The following is a 16,282-nucleotide window of genomic DNA, read 5'->3' on the forward strand; positions in this document are numbered from 1 at the left end:
ATTATGTTTTCATGTTTTTTTACCACAAGGTGTGATTTATTTTTACAGACACCGTGACTTTTGGCTTTGAGCTGCCTTAAACAGGAAGCAAGTAGTAGGATTGACCACATGTGTCACCCAAGTTTTGCACGTTGAGCAGCTGCACATCAAGCACAAGCAGTAGCGCGCATCTGTGGGACTGTAAACTCCTCTGAGCACATCTATCCTCTAGCACGTGATCTGCTGCGCCACTGGAGCTGATTAATTAAAGTGTTGTCTATTTATCGAATTACTGCCAATAAGGCTATTTGCACAAAGTGTAAATAGACACTCCGTATGTTTTATTCCATAGTAGGTGCAATTCATACAGTACATTTAAAGTGAGCTACTTTAAGACCATCTCCGAACCTTTCGGTTCTTTCTGTATACGTTGATTGACAGATGTCTCATCCAGTCAGCGGTGAGTAATCCCAAACCAGTGGCGCTGTCCCAAACTATACCTACCTCTTCCGGTTTGACTGATTTGTCGTTGTGTTTTCCGACTTATTTTGAAACATATGAAATGACATATGACATATGAAAATATATACACACACACACACACACACACACACACATGCAATAGATATAAATGTACAATATATTTTGATTATTGCAATATGCATATATTTTATGCAAAATATGCATACATATATTTTATATACATAAATGTGAAATATGCACGTGGAAAAGTTCATTTATTTCAGTAATTCATCTCAAATTGTGAAACTTGTGTATTAAATAAATTCAATGCACACAGACTGAAGTAGTTTAAGTCTTTGGTTCTTTTAATTGTGATGAATATTCACAAACCCACCAATTCATCTCAACAAATTAGAATATGGTGACGTCAATCAGCTAATCAACTCAAAACACCTGCAAAGGTTTCTTGAGCCTTCAAAATCGTCTCTCATTTATAAATATATAATACATGTGTAAAAAACAATTTTCAATATCAGTGTATAAATGGACATTTTGAGTAAATATTCAGGTAATTTGAGAGCATATGGAGACCGAATCTTCATATGTCATTTGCAGTGTCTCGTGGTTAATGTAGTTTTCACCTGGAACTCTGCTGTAAGCATGATTATTTAAAAACATAAGTTACCTGTAAATACCCCATACAAGTGCAATTAAATATTTCTGTGTTTATATAAGTCAAGCTTTCTGTGTTTTCAGATTCCAGATAACGACACTTTCAAAGTTTGCGGTTTGTCTGAGCAATCAGTTCCTGCAGCACAGCCCATTGATGGGTCAGATTACACAAATAGTGAGTCAAAGACTAGAATCAATTCAAGATGCCAGGTCTGTTTTTTTTAACCATCATGTGCATTAAAGGTATAGTACACCAAAAATACACGTATTTACTTGAATCCTCTTTACAGAGTGCTCACACCTTTAATGAATATTATGTTTTGCCCTGGTGTCGCCACAACTGCGGGATGCACTGTTTAAAAAAGCAAACTCCCTTTTGGTCAAAATGAACCTGTTGTACTTCAACAACCCCAGAAGGGTCGTGCAGTTCATCCGAAATGTCAAATAGATTCACCGACCCCTCCTGGAGAAATGCAACCAGCTTCTCCTGCAGAATGTCCCCCGGATGGACGTAGAGCACATCAGCATAATTCTGGGACTGTATCACTCAATGCAGTACAATAATTGTGATTTCCGGCTGGCTGTGAGACAGAGAATCATGGAGCTGGTGGACACATGCACTGATCCTGCCACCTTCACCAAACTCTTTGCCTCTTTAGGACCAGTGGCAAGGCAAGGTGTCAGAGAGGGGTGAGCCAGGGAAATATCCCTTATTCTTTTAATAACAATAGTTTTATGTCTTCTATGTTTTATGTTATTTTAGTATTATTTATGTGCATCCTTATTTGTAATGTTCAACAGTGAGTGTATTTATTGTTTTCTCCATAGGAATTAAGTGTAAAAGTGGTTAAGCCATGAACCAGATAAACCAGCTCAGAGAAGAATCACAACCTTATGATTTGATTTGTTTGACTGGTCTTGCAGGTAAGAGAGTACAGCACTGCTATTGGCTGATGAGCTGAATCCCCATCAGGCTTTAGGTGTGGTGGAGACAATGGAGGAGATGCAATCCAGAAACCTTCAGTTGATAAACAAGTAAGAGAAGTACTTTCATGCCAGAAACTCACAAACAAATAATTATTAGAGTTGGGGTAGGTGGCATATCTAAAATCTTATGTCACTGCAAATATTTTATATTTTAAACACAACTATTCAAATCTTTGGGGTCAGTAAGTATTTTTTAAGTAATTAAAACTTTTGTTCATCAAGGATGCATTAAACTGATTAAATGTGGCAGAAAATACATTTACATTATTCTTAGACTTCTTACAACCCCAATTCCAGAGAAGTTGGGACGTTTTGTAAAATGCAATGAAATCAAGAATCTGTGATTTGTTAATTCTCTTTAACTTTTATTTACATTTACATTTACATTAGCAGATGCTTTTATCCAAAGTGACTTACAAATGAAGACAATAGAAACCATCAAAATCAACAAACAATGATATGCAAGTGCTATGACAGTTTTTTTATTATATAATAAAGAAAAAAGATAGAATAGAAAAAGAATAGAGCAAGCTAGTGTTAGAGGCCTTTTTTGCTTTTGTCAATTGTATATTAACTTAAAAGAAAACAGATAGGATACAAAAAGATTAGAAAAGCTAGTGGTAGTTTTTGTTGTTGTTTTTTTTAAAGAAGTCAACCAGTAAATGAAGTGCAAGTCTAAAGGGGACCAGTTTTTCTAAAGAATAGAATTAGAATAGAGAGTGCTAGAATTTAGAGGGCCAAATTAAGATTTAATTGACAAAAGTACACAGAAAAGATTTCCAAAGTTTATCCAAAGTTTTAGAATATCCATGTTGAACTGTTTTGAAAGAGTTAACAGTAAGCTGGTGAATTGGTAATGGGTCAAGGTATCATGTTTGTGTATAAAAGGAGCATCTCAGTCTTTGTAAGCAAAGCTGGATCATGGCTCATCACTTTGTGCCAAATTTTAATGAGAGAAGTGACAAACAAATCAAAAATCACATTTCGCAATGCAATATCGCAAATAACTTAGGTCATTCAACAACTACCACACGTAATATTGTGAAAAGATTTAGGGAATCCAGAGAAATCACAGAACATGTAGGACAAGGCAGGAAACCTCAGTTGAATGTGCTTGACCTTTGAGCCCTCAGATGACATTGCATAAGAAACCGTCATGCTGTTAAATATAGCCACATGGGCTCAGGAGTACTTCATAAAACTGCTGTCACTTAACACAGTCTGCTGCTGCATCAAGAAATGCAACTTGAAACTCTATTACTCTAGGAAAAAGCTATGCATTAATTCTATGCAGTGATTAATTAAATTCATCTCAGATGGTCAAAAAGACAGTGGAAAGGTGTGCTGCACTCAGATGAGTCCACATTTCAACTTGTTTCTTGGAAAAAATGGATTCGGAATTCTCAGTCCCAAAGACCAAAGTGACCATCCAGCCTTCATCAGTGACAGATGCAAAAGCAAACATCTGTCATGGTATATGAGTGCATCAGTGCAAACGGCATTGGTGATGACGTGTATATGTGCGAAGGTCCCATTGACATGAAGGCATATATTGGGATTGTACAGAGAAATATACTGCCATCGAGATGCTATCTTTCATGGGAAGTCCATGGTTATTAGATCAAGACAATGCCAGCTCTCATTCTGCATGTGCTACAACAGCGTGAATTTGTCTAGACTGGCCTTCCTGCAGTCCAGATCTGACTCCTATTGGAAATGTATGACCAGTCATGAAAAGGAGAATCAGACAACAACAATCAAGCATCTGAAGCCTTGTATCAAGTGAGACTGGACAAAAAGTTTGCTTGCAAAACTTTAACAATTACAATCCTCAAATCCCAAACAATGAAACATTGTAATTAAAAGGAAGGTTAAAAGTGACAGTGTTAAACATGCCTCTTTCCCAACTTTTTTGACAGGATGGCAGCAGTACTCAAGGAATCTGGAGATGTATAGGGCAGGGTAAATCGCTCGAATCACTCAATCGCTCATCCTGCTGCACTGCCAGAATCCCCAGATCTTCTCCAGACTGAAAGCCAAACTGCTGCAGTAAGTGTAACACTATTGAACCATCTTATTTAACATTTATGTTTTCAACGTTTTTTTTTTTTTTTCTGTCTTTCTTTGACCATCATTCATAGTTACCTGCAGGGCAGTGTGTATCCATACGAGGTGACCATGCTAACCAGAGTTCAGTCCATGCTTCCTTCTCCCCGTCCTGATGAGGCCGTCCTTTTCCAGGTGAACGGCATGATCCCGCAGTGCAACCTTAATGACCTCAACACTTATATATAAGGCTATATAAGGTCTCAGTTTTTTTTTTTCATTTTAGTAATTTTGCGATGTGCTTTTGTCATTTTTTTAGTTTTAGGTTGGTTTTAAATTATATTTAGCTTTAATTTCATTTCAGTTTTATTACTTTTAGTATTTAAACTTTTTTCAGTTTGTTCAATGCATTTTGTTTTATGTAATATATGTATGTAATATATAATTAATATAATTGATTGATTGATTGCCGTTTAATGAGATATAATTTACTGTTTAAAAGTTTGGGACCGATACATTTTTTAAAATGTTAACAAAGTCTATCATGCTCACCCAGGCTATATTTATTTAATAAAAAATACAGTAAAAACTGTAATATTATGAAATTTTATTTCAATTTAAAATAAATGTTTTCTATTTGAATATATTTTAAAATGTAATTAATTCCTGTGATGCAAAGCTGCATTTTCAACATTAACCCAGTCTTCAGTGTCAAATGATCCTTCAGAAATCATTCTAATGTGCTGATTCGCTGCTAAAGAAACATGATTATTATTGTTATTAGTTTGAAAAATGCATCAGAAACTCCTGTGGTTAAATCAATTTGTATGTTTGTCTCTTTCGAACAGATTCATTACACTGCAACCAATTCCACTTTGCTGCCTTTCACTGTGCTAAATTAGGACCCACCAAAGGCGGAGGAGTTTTCTGATGTGTGCAATCGACATTTCACTCCATATGCTGGTAAGATTCTTCCATTATGCATTTATAAAAGTTTCTAATCTTAAATATTTGAAGTTGGAATGTAACCTGTTTTTGCTGATTCAAACCTGTTCTTTTGACCCTCACCTGCTGGTTCTCTTGGCTTACGCACTGGCTTTGGCTGATTATTTCCCTGAAGAGGTGGTCAGAGAAATCTTCAGTGTGGACTTTCTTGCAAAGTTGGATGCCCATCTGGAGAGTATGTCTATGTGCAATCATGTGAAACTTAAAGGAACAGTTCATCCCTAAATTAAAATTTGGTAAAACTCTATTCACCCTCAGGCCATCCAAAAAGGACATGAGTTTGTTTCTTTTGGTGAAATGTAGCATTACATCACTTGCTCACCAATGGATCCTCTGCAGTGAATGGGTGCCGTCATTTTGAGAGTCCAAACAGCTGATAAAAAAAAATCAAACACCGACAAAATGTCTTAACGATGGATTTGTTTCTTACAAACATGCAGCTTTTCACTTCACAAGTCGCTAATTGATAGACTGGAGTGGTGAGGATTACTTACTGCAGGGACGTGCACAGGGGGGTTGCTCAGGTTGCCCGGGCAACTGCCCATATGCCCTTCTCGACTCACATTGCCCTTCCGAGGTGGAAAAAAATAAATAAAAAAAAATCGTACAATGGATGCAGAATTTCACGTAGGCCTAGATAAAAAAATTAAAAAAAAATCGCAAAGCCTCATTCACTTCCATATTCGGGCACCCGACCGAAAGTGAAAGTCGGTAGGGGAAGGGCAAACTCTCTTTACGTGGCTGCAGCGCTGCACGCGACCGGCACCTGAGCTGAGCCTGCATGAGCGGCCCTAGAAGGAGATTGTCGCGGTTGTCGGGTGAGACGACTCAACGTTGTCGGAAAAGTAATAGTAAGGTTATAATCGTTAACGAAAACGAACGAAAAAACGAAAACTAGTTGGGAAAAAAAATTGTTAACTGAAATAAAAATAAAAACGAGGCATTACAAAAAAACGATAACTAACCAAAACTGTAATGTGTGTTTGGCAAAACTAACTAAAATAAAATAAAATTATAGATTAAATGTCCTTAGTTTTCGTCTTTGTCAATTTCTTTCATAGAGCAAACGTTCAGCTGCATTTCATTTCCCTGCGTCTCTCACTCATGCGTCTCTCTCACATAACGTTAATCGCGCGCGCACAGCCCTCCCCTCCGTGCACACCGCGTCTCCATGAGAACGAGTGTTGGAAGCAAGTTCGCGAAAGGTTGGTATCTCGTGAAAACCATTACACAATCACACATTAAAAAAGTGGTATAAAAATATTTTTAATTCTGAATATAATTTTGTCAGTGTGTTAATGTCGACCCGAGAAGCGATTGCTACTTTAGAAAGTTAATTAGACGCAAGTTTGAGGTAAAATGCACTTGGGTTGTCGATGTCAAAAAACTATTTAAGCTGTGATTCAAGTAAGGAATAATTGACGACGGGCCGTTGAATTATTAGAAAAATAATGCACACCTGAGGTGGTGATTCGGTCACGACTCGAATTGGAGTCAATTATTCCGCTTATACCACGGTTACCACACCTCAAGACATCGATCAGATGATATATTTAAAGGGATTCGTTCGGTTTTTGTACTTAATCGCTATTGTGGGTAGGACTATTTCTTCCGCATCTCATCCAACGCTTCTTTTGCTGGTTTTCACAATGTCATTTTAAAGCTGGTAATGGAGGCTTGAGCCGTTGATAGTATTATAATGCAGTTATTAATGAAGTTATTAGAAAGAGAGCGAGAGAGACAGAGACACACACACACACACACACACACACACACACACACACAGAGAGAGAGAGAGAGAGAGAGAGAGAGCTTGTGTGAATTAGACTGCAGCAGCGTCTCTAAACAGCGCTGTTATTACCTCGCTAGTGAGAAATGTCCTGTACTTTTGGAAAATCGTCTGTCATGTTGTTGTGTTTGTTAGTCCTGTAATTTCCGTTATTACAGTTTCACTATGCGAAGTGATATGGAACTGTAATGCGGTCAAGAGAGCTGCCTGGAACTACGTTCGCCATGCTTTTCTCCCAGAAAATAATGTCACGCCTCAGAACGTTCGTCAGCCAATCAGATTCAAGCATTCAACGGCCCCCCCGTAGTATAAATATTAAATAATGTTATGTCATTTTTTTACTCTTACACTGAATGTTTGCTCCTTCATTCCAGATGAGTAGGCTATTTTATGGGGTAAATTTAGTATAGTATACAGCTGTGGAATTTGTATAGGGTGTGAATTCTGTATAGAAAATTATTGCTTGACTAAAGTAAAGCCCTCTCTCTCTTTCTCACCCATGCACACTCACTCATGCACACACCCACGGCACACACACACACTAAAAAAAATATGCTGTATTTAAATTTTTTCTTTTTATTTGTCATGTTCTTTTCTCAGATTAAGCTCCCTGACAATCTGACAGAAATGTCTTGTTGTGGCTCAAAAATGGGTTGAACACATGCGGTTCATGTATGTCTTCTTTAGTCTGTTGGCTCTTTAGGTTTTTTACTGGCACACGTCACTTACACATTTTGCACTTACTGCGGAGTGTTGAGACTGTTTACATATGTGTGCCCATATGAACATTTTATGTACTGATTTTATTTTTGAATTAATATTTTCTAAAAATTGTATGATGTTTTTGTTGAGTTATTATTACACAATACTTTTTCTGACCTTTTTGAATCTTGCCCCTGACAAATAACCCAAATTACAAAAAAAGACTAAAACTAACACTAAAAAGTAATGTTTTTCTATGTTATTATTAGTAGTAGTTAAGGTGATTGATTGCTGTATTTCAGTGTTTTACTTTGTGTATATATATTTTAATAAAGACCCTGTTATTCTCAGTCCTTCATATAGCCCGTGAGTTTTTTTTTTTTTTTGGGGGGGGGGCCCGGGGGTGAGTGCCCTTTTTTTAGATCAGAGCAACTGCCCCTCAAAATTCCTGTGCACGTCCCTGACTTATTGTGATGTTTTTATCTGTTGTTTCTTTGCAATTCTTAATGGTATCAATCAACTGAGAAGTATGGTGATATTTAATAGTTCTTTGTTGTTTAGTGTTGTGTTTTTTCTCATTGCTGACAGCCTTTCCAGATGCTCTAAACATGCGCATCCATCTCTGTCTCAAGGAGCTGAATAAGGCCATGTGTCTGGAGTGTCCCGAGTTCCAGGTGCCCTGGTTTCATGAGTGCTACTGTAAACAGCTGCAGAAGAGAGGTGTCTTCATTGTCACATGATCCTTCAGAAATCATTCTAATATGCTGATTTGCTGCTCAAGATACAAATAACAAATAGATTTGAAAGGTTTCATGTAAGAACTAAAGTGTCTTTATTTAGAAATCTTGATTTCCACACTGTAGCCAACAGCTCCATAAGTCAGCAGATCCATAAAATGCTTGGGGACGTCATGGGTGGGATGAACTGTGCCAAAGTAGGAGTGCTGATGCCATACTTCTATACTGTCGGTGAGTTTTGCATCAGTGTTACATGCAAAACAGAACATTTTGATTAGTGTTTTTTTCAGTGGTGGCCAATATAGTGTGGTTAAACTGACTCTAATTAAATTTTTTTTGTTATCAAGTTTTGAACTTGAAATACATCTAGAAAAAATTAAAGGATATCATGTATTACAGGTCAGTAGAAAGATAACGCATTATTGTGTGGTTTTGCTAATAATGCGTGTTCCTACAGATTCCTCACGTTGAATGGAGATTTCCACAGAAGATGCATGGAGAGAATATCTGAGGAAGAAAATGTTCTCAGAGTTACCCTGAGACATTATCTTGAAACAGTAGACATCAGATTGTTTGCAGACTGTGTAAGCGGCAAGATTATCTTATTTTAATCGCTCATTTTGTAACAAGTGATATTACTTATGTGCCTTTTTTCATTCACAAGGAAGAAATGCATAGCTGTTTGCCTTTAAATATGTATTTATTAACCATTTTATATAAAAGAAAAGAGGCGTGTAAGGATAACAAAAAAAAGTCAGTTTAATTATGGCATCCATTGTAGAAATGTTTTCCTCAACTGCACCACATTTCACTACAGAACCTGACATGAAATATAAATCTGTGGTCATTTTTACTCTTAAAGTCAACGAGACATCATTCTCTATGCATTTTACTTCATTAAAGAAGATGGATGAATAATTTGTAATTTAAAATATAGTTACACTTTGTTATTGGACACAAACTATAAAAAGTGATGATAATGTTTTTAAAGTTTAGGCATCTTTGCTGCATTTAATCTCATAGAAACGCAGGAGGCGCCGGCAGCATATCGCATCTCTCGTATCATTCCAGTCCACTGTTTCTTGTCCTCCTCATACCTGTTAAAAAAAGAGTGGTTTTAGATTTAGTCCCAATTGAAAATATGTTAAAAGTTAAGATGCACTTGAAATAAATATCACTGTTCAAAAGTTTGGAGTCAATACGTTTTTAATGTTTTTGAACGAAGTATCTTGTGCTCAAGGCTGCATTTATTTGATCAAAAATACAGTAAAAACAGTAGTATTTTGAAATGTTGTTACCATTTAAAATAACTGTTTTCTATTTAAATATATTTTAAAATGTAATTTATTCCTGTGATCAAAGCTGAATTTTCAGCATCATTACTCCAGTCTTCAGTGTCACATGATCCTTCAGAAATCATTCTAATATGCTGATTTTTTTATTTTTTTATTATTACTATTTATTTTGTCAACTGTAATACTGTGGATTCTTGGACGAATAGAAAGTTCAAAAGAACAGCATTTATTTAAAAAAAAAAATCTGTTAAATATTTGTTCTCTAAATTTGAGTGGTAGTGTATGATGAATATAAATCAGATGGACTTTTGCTGTGTGAAGCACAACACTTACTGCCAGATGTCAGTGATTTCTGATGGGACACACTGTTTGTCCTCGTTCTCCTGCACTGCGAAGCCGCCAACAGCATACAGGACACCAGCAGCACTGACCAAATTCATAGAACTTCTCTCCTGCACAAACTCAGGGAACAGCTCCCATCTATTGGGGGACAAAACAGGGTTTAATCTGATTCTGATAGTTCTGTACACTCTCAGAAAAAAAGGTACAAAAGCTGTCACTACCTCTTCAAAATTTAATGAAATAAAAACTACAACTAATATACAAATATAAACCACCAATATACAAACATTAACAACAAAGGTTACAAATTTGAAAATTTTAAAAAAGTACTGCCCCAGTGTCAACTTTTGTACCTTGTTTTCTGAGAGTGAAGAGGACATCAGGATAACTACCACAATATCCCAGTTCAGTAAACATAGAGGTGACATTTAAATAATATTTTTGCCTATGTTTGTCATTTATGTCTCAAATGAAAAACTGGCAAGTTATTATAAATATTATAATAATCTCCAATATATATGGTTCAAACAAAACATATTTTGCTGAGAATATTGTTTTAATTAGTGATCATTTTATAGGTTTTCCATGTGTCCTCAATGTTATTGTATGCTTACAAGAGCCAGTTCCTTTGTGACATCATCCTCCAGGAAGTGACTTAATTTTGGAGGGAAAACTGTTTTTTACATCTCTGTTTTAAATCAATTCACTGATCACTGGCTAATTTAGCTTTCATTTAGAGTATCTTTGCACTTTTTAAATACTTTTAAAAACAAAAATCTAGTGATGTATTACATACTTGTTTGTCCCAAAGTCATAGGCTTCACTAGAGGATAAAAGGCCATCTTCATTGACCCCTCCAACCACAATGATCTTTCCTTTGTGGACTACAGCTCCAAACATGGACCTGGGTGTCTTCATGGCCGCCAGCTCTTTCCATTCGGACTTCTTGTGGTTGTACGCAAACATCTTGTTGATGGTTTTACTGTTCCAGAGATTAAAACAAGCAATGAAGCCTAATTTCAGGCTTTTATTTTGTATTTAAGGTTATGTTAACTAAAATCTGACTTACTTCTCATCCGTCTTTCCTCCTATGCAGTAAACTAGTCCGTTTTGTGAGATCACACTGTGACCGTGAATTCTTAAGGGCAGCTTTTTGGTCTCCTGCCACTTCATCTTACTGCCAAGAGCAACAACAAGTTATTAGATGGACTTCTTTGGCTCATGTTGCAGAAAATGTAGAAGAAACTTACTCGACATCATAACACAGCACTGAGTCCAGAGACTCATTGCTCTGCAGGTCTTTACCAGCAACTGCAAACAAGAGGTTTTCAAACTCCCCCACTGCAAACAGACATCTGGGTGATGGCATCGGTGGCAGGGCTATCCAGTTTGGAGAATGAGTGTCCAGCTGAAGAATATGCATGATTTAAAATTAACAACAAATGTATATAACTTTCATTTTATTTTCCCTGCCTTTGTACTTGGCCTGTTAATGATTTGGGACTTTTCTGCACCTAAAACCACTTCCTAGAAATATAAAGTCATACAATTAAATGAATACTGCACCCAAAATTAAAAATCTACTTTTTTACCCTTAAAAATATTAACCCAGGGTCATTCTTTACTAAAACTAAAACCTTAAAAATGTTTATTACTTAAAATATGAAAAACCTAAACTTATTTTATTGCAGCTAGTTGTCAAGGGAATATTTTTTTTATTGTTTATTTAGCTTGATGTACTAAAATAATTAAAACTAAAACTGAAATAAAAGTCATATAAAAATTACTGTATACAGACATACTGAAAAAAGTCTTTAAAATGACAAAAACAAAATTACTAAAGTTAAAATCAAAAGAATATATATCATATAGAAATTTGTAAATTCTGTGCTAAAATTTTTGTCTGCATTTATTGGATAAATAACACTCCTATTTGCATTTTCTGTGATTAATATGTATTAATCGTATGCAGCATGAATATTTAATGTGGCACGTGCTGTTCATTTTGTCTGAAAACGCGATTCGTGTTTAAAATCACGAGAGTATTCATAGGGTTAAAAGTAAGACAACCCATGGTTAAGTACAATATGAAAAGCTCTAAGAAGTTCAGAGACAAAATATCAATCTTTTCTGTAAGTTATAGGGACTTTGGCTGTAAGCTCCAAAAATGGCAAAATAATAATAATAAATAAATAAATAAACATAACGTTACAATAAAATTAGTCTTAGGCCTATGTGTTAGTCCTGTTTTACCAAAATAAAACAGAACAACCTGAAGGTAAGTAAATGATGAGATCATTTACATTTTGAATAAATTACGGTCTTCTGACAACGATAATAGCATCTACAACCTCGTATCCTCATATACTAATTGCCTGTCGATGAATTTATCATTCTTCATCTGGGAAAAAAAAAACCCATACTGAAAATGATTCCATCAAAATCGTTTCTCTATGTTGTTATACTTATTCTATGAGAACAGGTAAGACCACACCACAGCTATAAAAATTTAGTTGTAGTTTTAATCCTTGGTGTAAAGAGCCTTTTGTTACTGAATATAAATGAGTGACTAGCCTAACCTGGTAGAAATAGCACTGCAGTGGTGATTCCTTGTCTTCATCAACAAACAGTCCTCCCAAAACATAGAGCAGGTTCTTCTTCGACGTAATGCTAACATGATTTCGAGGTATCTGCTCTGCGATGGCTGCAAGGAAGCATTCGTTTTCATCAGCATCATAGGCCACAGCCGCCGTGTCGTTTATCATCAGGATGAGATCCCTGGTGAACATCCCCAGCCGTTTGGTGTTATTGAGATAACCAGGGAAGACACTTTCCCCCTCTTCTCCTTCGCCTTTCTCGCCCTCCTTATTTTGTGGAAGTTTTCCAGCAAACGCCTCTTTGATGACCTTCAGCTTCTTGGCGAGCTCGGGGTCGGCCTTGATGATGTCATCCTTTTCCACCTTCTCCTTGAAGTATTTCTCAGGTAGTAATCGGAAACGGATGTGATCGAAAGCGTCTCCCAAAGCTTTGGTCCGGTTCTCCTTGTTCTTCCGGACCCATTTCATCAAGAGCTCGAACACGACCTCTTCTTTTTCCACGTTCAGGGCATCGCACCCGATGATGGCGAACAACTCGGGAGCGTTGAAGTTAAGAAAGTCCTCATCCTTGGATAAAGTCTCAAAACGCTCCGCTATAAAGTCCCTAGCAGCTATAGCAAGTCTAGGGCAGTTCAAAACCAGTCCCATTCTGAAGATGGCCAAGCAGTTAGCCAACGAAAGCTTGTTTTGTAGATAGTTGACGCAAACGGTGAACACGGATGGGATTTGGAATCTGTTGGCGACTGCGAAGACGTCTTGCACGTTCTCATCTGTGATTTCGATGTCTGCCGAATAGAGATAGTTCACAATCATGTCCATAATGGTGGGATCCACGTTCTCCAGCACTACTTCCCTGCTGGAGTCTATCTTCTCAACACCGTCTTCAGTGAAGTACAGCTCTCGGAAATACGGGCTGCACGCAGCCATGATGAGTCTGTGGCAGGGCAGACTCCGATCTCCAACCTTCAGAGTACAATCCACAAACTTGTTCTCCTTCAGAAGTTCCTTCAAACCGTCCTGGAGCAGGGTGCTCTGAAAGAGCCTCAGGTCCTCCTTGATACTCATGGGTTCCATCTCAAATCTTGCAGGTCTCGAAGAGGATGCTGTACTTCCTCTTGTCTTGCCGTCTCAGTTGAAAGAGGCTGAAATAACACAGAGCTCCAACACAAACCCCCTGCAATTTAAGTCCGCCCCTCTAAATATAGACCCCTCATACAGTCAGAAAGAATTCAGGCTGACCAAACGGGAGCCCAGTGTCGCATCAGGCAGCTGTCAAAGACTGAAAAAGACAACTGTGAACCTTGGACACACTCAGAGGTCAGGGGTGTTTGGTGCTGTATGACTAAAGGATGGAAGGAGTGACGCGTCAGTAGGAATTCAACAGGTGTCTAAGAGTTTTAAATCATTGTAAAGGTGCGTGTCATTACCTTTATTTTGCACATGGTGTCATTTGTACGATTAGTAAGTTTATAGTTCTGTGACTCATTCATGTTGTGGTTACTATGTGGGAGTTCAGCCAAAAATGAAAATGTGTCATTATTTATGCACTTTCTTGATATCATTTTTTTTTTTTTTTTGTGGCTGGAGCTTGACAGACTTTAAACTGTAATTGTAAATAGCAAAAAATGAGTGTACATGTTTCTAAATGTACATTTTGGTTCCACAGAAAACATAACGGCACACAAGTTTGGAACAACATGAGGGTGAGTAAATAATTATTTTTGTGAAGTATTCCTTTAAATGCTCTTTTTACTTTATAACCTTCTGTTGCCTAAAAGGTCAGCAAACAACAGCTGCTCTCGGACAGGAGCAGTTAATCAGCTCTTCTGGTCATTTGTGAAGTAGCTGAGCTCCTCTGGCACATTTTTAAACAGACCTGTCAAACCTGAGCCGACAAACTGCATGTGTTGGTTTGATCAGCCCACTACTATGAAAAGTGCTTGAACAGGTGTCGAAAAACATGATTAAACAATTTCCATCATCATTTTCACTTGTACATTTATTACAACACAACAGCAAAATTAGCATGTAAAGTTCTCTGCATAAAACCAATATATAAATATTATTTTGTATTTAACACATATATTTCTATGTCTGTGTCCATTCATATTACACAAAAGTTTCAAAATTAACATTCAACTTGCACTTGGTTCACATTTGATTTGTAAACATATGTCATTATAAAATATAAAAAAAAATACTCTGAAAATAAATACAATTTTGACATTTTGCTAATGAAAAATTCTTTATATTGGATATTTTTTAACCCATGACTTCCCAGAGTCCCTGTAGTGTGAATCCATCTTTTAATTTCTCTATAGCCAGACCCAGCTCTTCAGAGAACACCGGCTCACGATCATGTTGCTTAAGGAGAAGAAAATATGTCATTTAAATGGAAATTTCCTCTAGACTGATAGACAGATAGATAGATAGATAGATAGATAGATAGATAGATAGATAGATAGATAGATAGACATACATACAGACAGACATAGAATTTACCTTATTTCCATCTGCAAAATAAGCCTTGAGGTGAAAAAGAGAAGAAATAGCACATCAGTGATTGTATGTGTAATACAATCTACTGTATCTACTGTAAGTATTAAATAAGAGAACATTCATACAGCTCTGTGTAAACATTTTTGATACCAGGCAACAAAAGTCTGTGTTGATGGGACATTGTGAATTGTGGCTTAAGCGATCAGCTATTTTCAGCATGTGAGCGACACACACAGCGCTGTGTTGAAAGCAGAGTGTCATTATCTCTGAGAGTAGCATATGAGGTAAAACTCACGGTAAAAGCATCTGTGTGCTCATCTGGCTCAATCTCCACGTCATCAGGCGGCTGCTCTACTGTCAGCTCCTCCAGAGGCTGAGGCTGAGACAGAAAGCTTATGTTATTTACACACTTTTTTACTTTTAATTTACTGAAAAGTGGAGCCATTCTAGCCAAGTTTAATACTGATGAACAAAAATATTGTGCTTTTCACTACAGATCAAAAATCTTCAATACTACCTTTTCTTCCATCTCATATTCCACACCAAAAATGGGGTTTGCCGAGTACACTTTGTGTAAGGAGTTGATTTCCTTCACTGCGTCTTGTAACTTGTCCGTTGGGTCGATCTTGAATCCCAGCACATATCCTCCTGTCTAAGAGAGAGAAAACAGCACAAAATGGCACTACATTCACACCACAGAATTAATTCCACATTGACAAACGTTCAAAAGTTTGGGGTCAGAGAGATCGATCTGTAATAATGTTCAAGGCTGCATTTATTTGATTAAAAATACAGTAATATTGTGAGATATTATTACAATTTATTGTGTTACTGTTTTCTATTTGAATATATTGTCAAATGTAATTTATTTCTGTGATGCAAAGCTGAATTTTCAGCATCATTACTCCAGTCTTCAGTGTCACATGATCCTTCAGAAATCATTCTAATATCTGATTTTCTGCTCAAGAAACATTTCTTATTATCAGTTGAAAAAAATTTTTTGTGGAAAGCGCGATACATTTTTTAAAGATTCTTTGATAAGCAGAAAGATTACAAGAACAGCATTTATTGAAAAATGTAAATATTTTGTAAAATAAATACCTTTACTGTCACTTTTGATCAACTTAATGTGTCCTTGCTAAATCATTTCTTTAAAGAAATTTGCCTAGT

The 16,282-nt window shown here is 36.6% G+C and overlaps 2 protein-coding genes and 1 long non-coding RNA gene across 3 annotated transcripts in view; 1 reads left to right on the forward strand and 2 right to left on the reverse strand.

Moving 5' to 3' along the window:
* The first annotated feature begins 1,873 nt into the window (after nucleotides 1–1,873).
* On the forward strand, nucleotides 1,874–4,400 carry LOC109082256. Its single transcript, XR_006155654.1, has 3 exons — nucleotides 1,874–2,148; nucleotides 4,020–4,149; nucleotides 4,242–4,400. It is a non-coding gene; the product is annotated as an uncharacterized LOC109082256 (long non-coding RNA).
* A 4,717-nt stretch (nucleotides 4,401–9,117) lies between these two features.
* On the reverse strand, nucleotides 9,118–14,448 carry LOC109069681 (kelch-like protein 41a). The gene is made up of 6 exons (XM_019086307.2): nucleotides 12,596–14,448; nucleotides 11,267–11,424; nucleotides 11,086–11,193; nucleotides 10,813–10,998; nucleotides 10,008–10,154; nucleotides 9,118–9,476 (listed from the first exon to the last, which is right to left on the reverse strand). Exons 1-6 carry the CDS (start codon nucleotides 13,685–13,687, stop codon nucleotides 9,365–9,367), a joined length of 1,803 nt encoding a protein of 600 aa, XP_018941852.1. The 5' UTR covers nucleotides 13,688–14,448; the 3' UTR covers nucleotides 9,118–9,364.
* A 146-nt stretch (nucleotides 14,449–14,594) lies between these two features.
* The window catches only part of LOC109069678 (Bardet-Biedl syndrome 5 protein homolog), a 4,508-nt gene continuing 2,820 nt past the window's right edge, over nucleotides 14,595–16,282 (reverse strand). Inside the window, exons 9-12 of the mRNA XM_042731830.1 lie at nucleotides 15,630–15,764; nucleotides 15,408–15,491; nucleotides 15,116–15,139; nucleotides 14,595–14,977 (exon numbers count right to left, since the gene is read on the reverse strand). Of these exons, the coding sequence (XP_042587764.1) occupies nucleotides 14,876–14,977; nucleotides 15,116–15,139; nucleotides 15,408–15,491; nucleotides 15,630–15,764 (345 nt within the window). The 3' untranslated portion in view covers nucleotides 14,595–14,875. The remainder of the gene's footprint in view (nucleotides 14,978–15,115; nucleotides 15,140–15,407; nucleotides 15,492–15,629; nucleotides 15,765–16,282) is intronic.

Source organism: Cyprinus carpio, chromosome B9, assembly GCF_018340385.1.
Source record: "Cyprinus carpio isolate SPL01 chromosome B9, ASM1834038v1, whole genome shotgun sequence".
Taxonomy (NCBI): domain Eukaryota; kingdom Metazoa; phylum Chordata; class Actinopteri; order Cypriniformes; family Cyprinidae; genus Cyprinus; species Cyprinus carpio.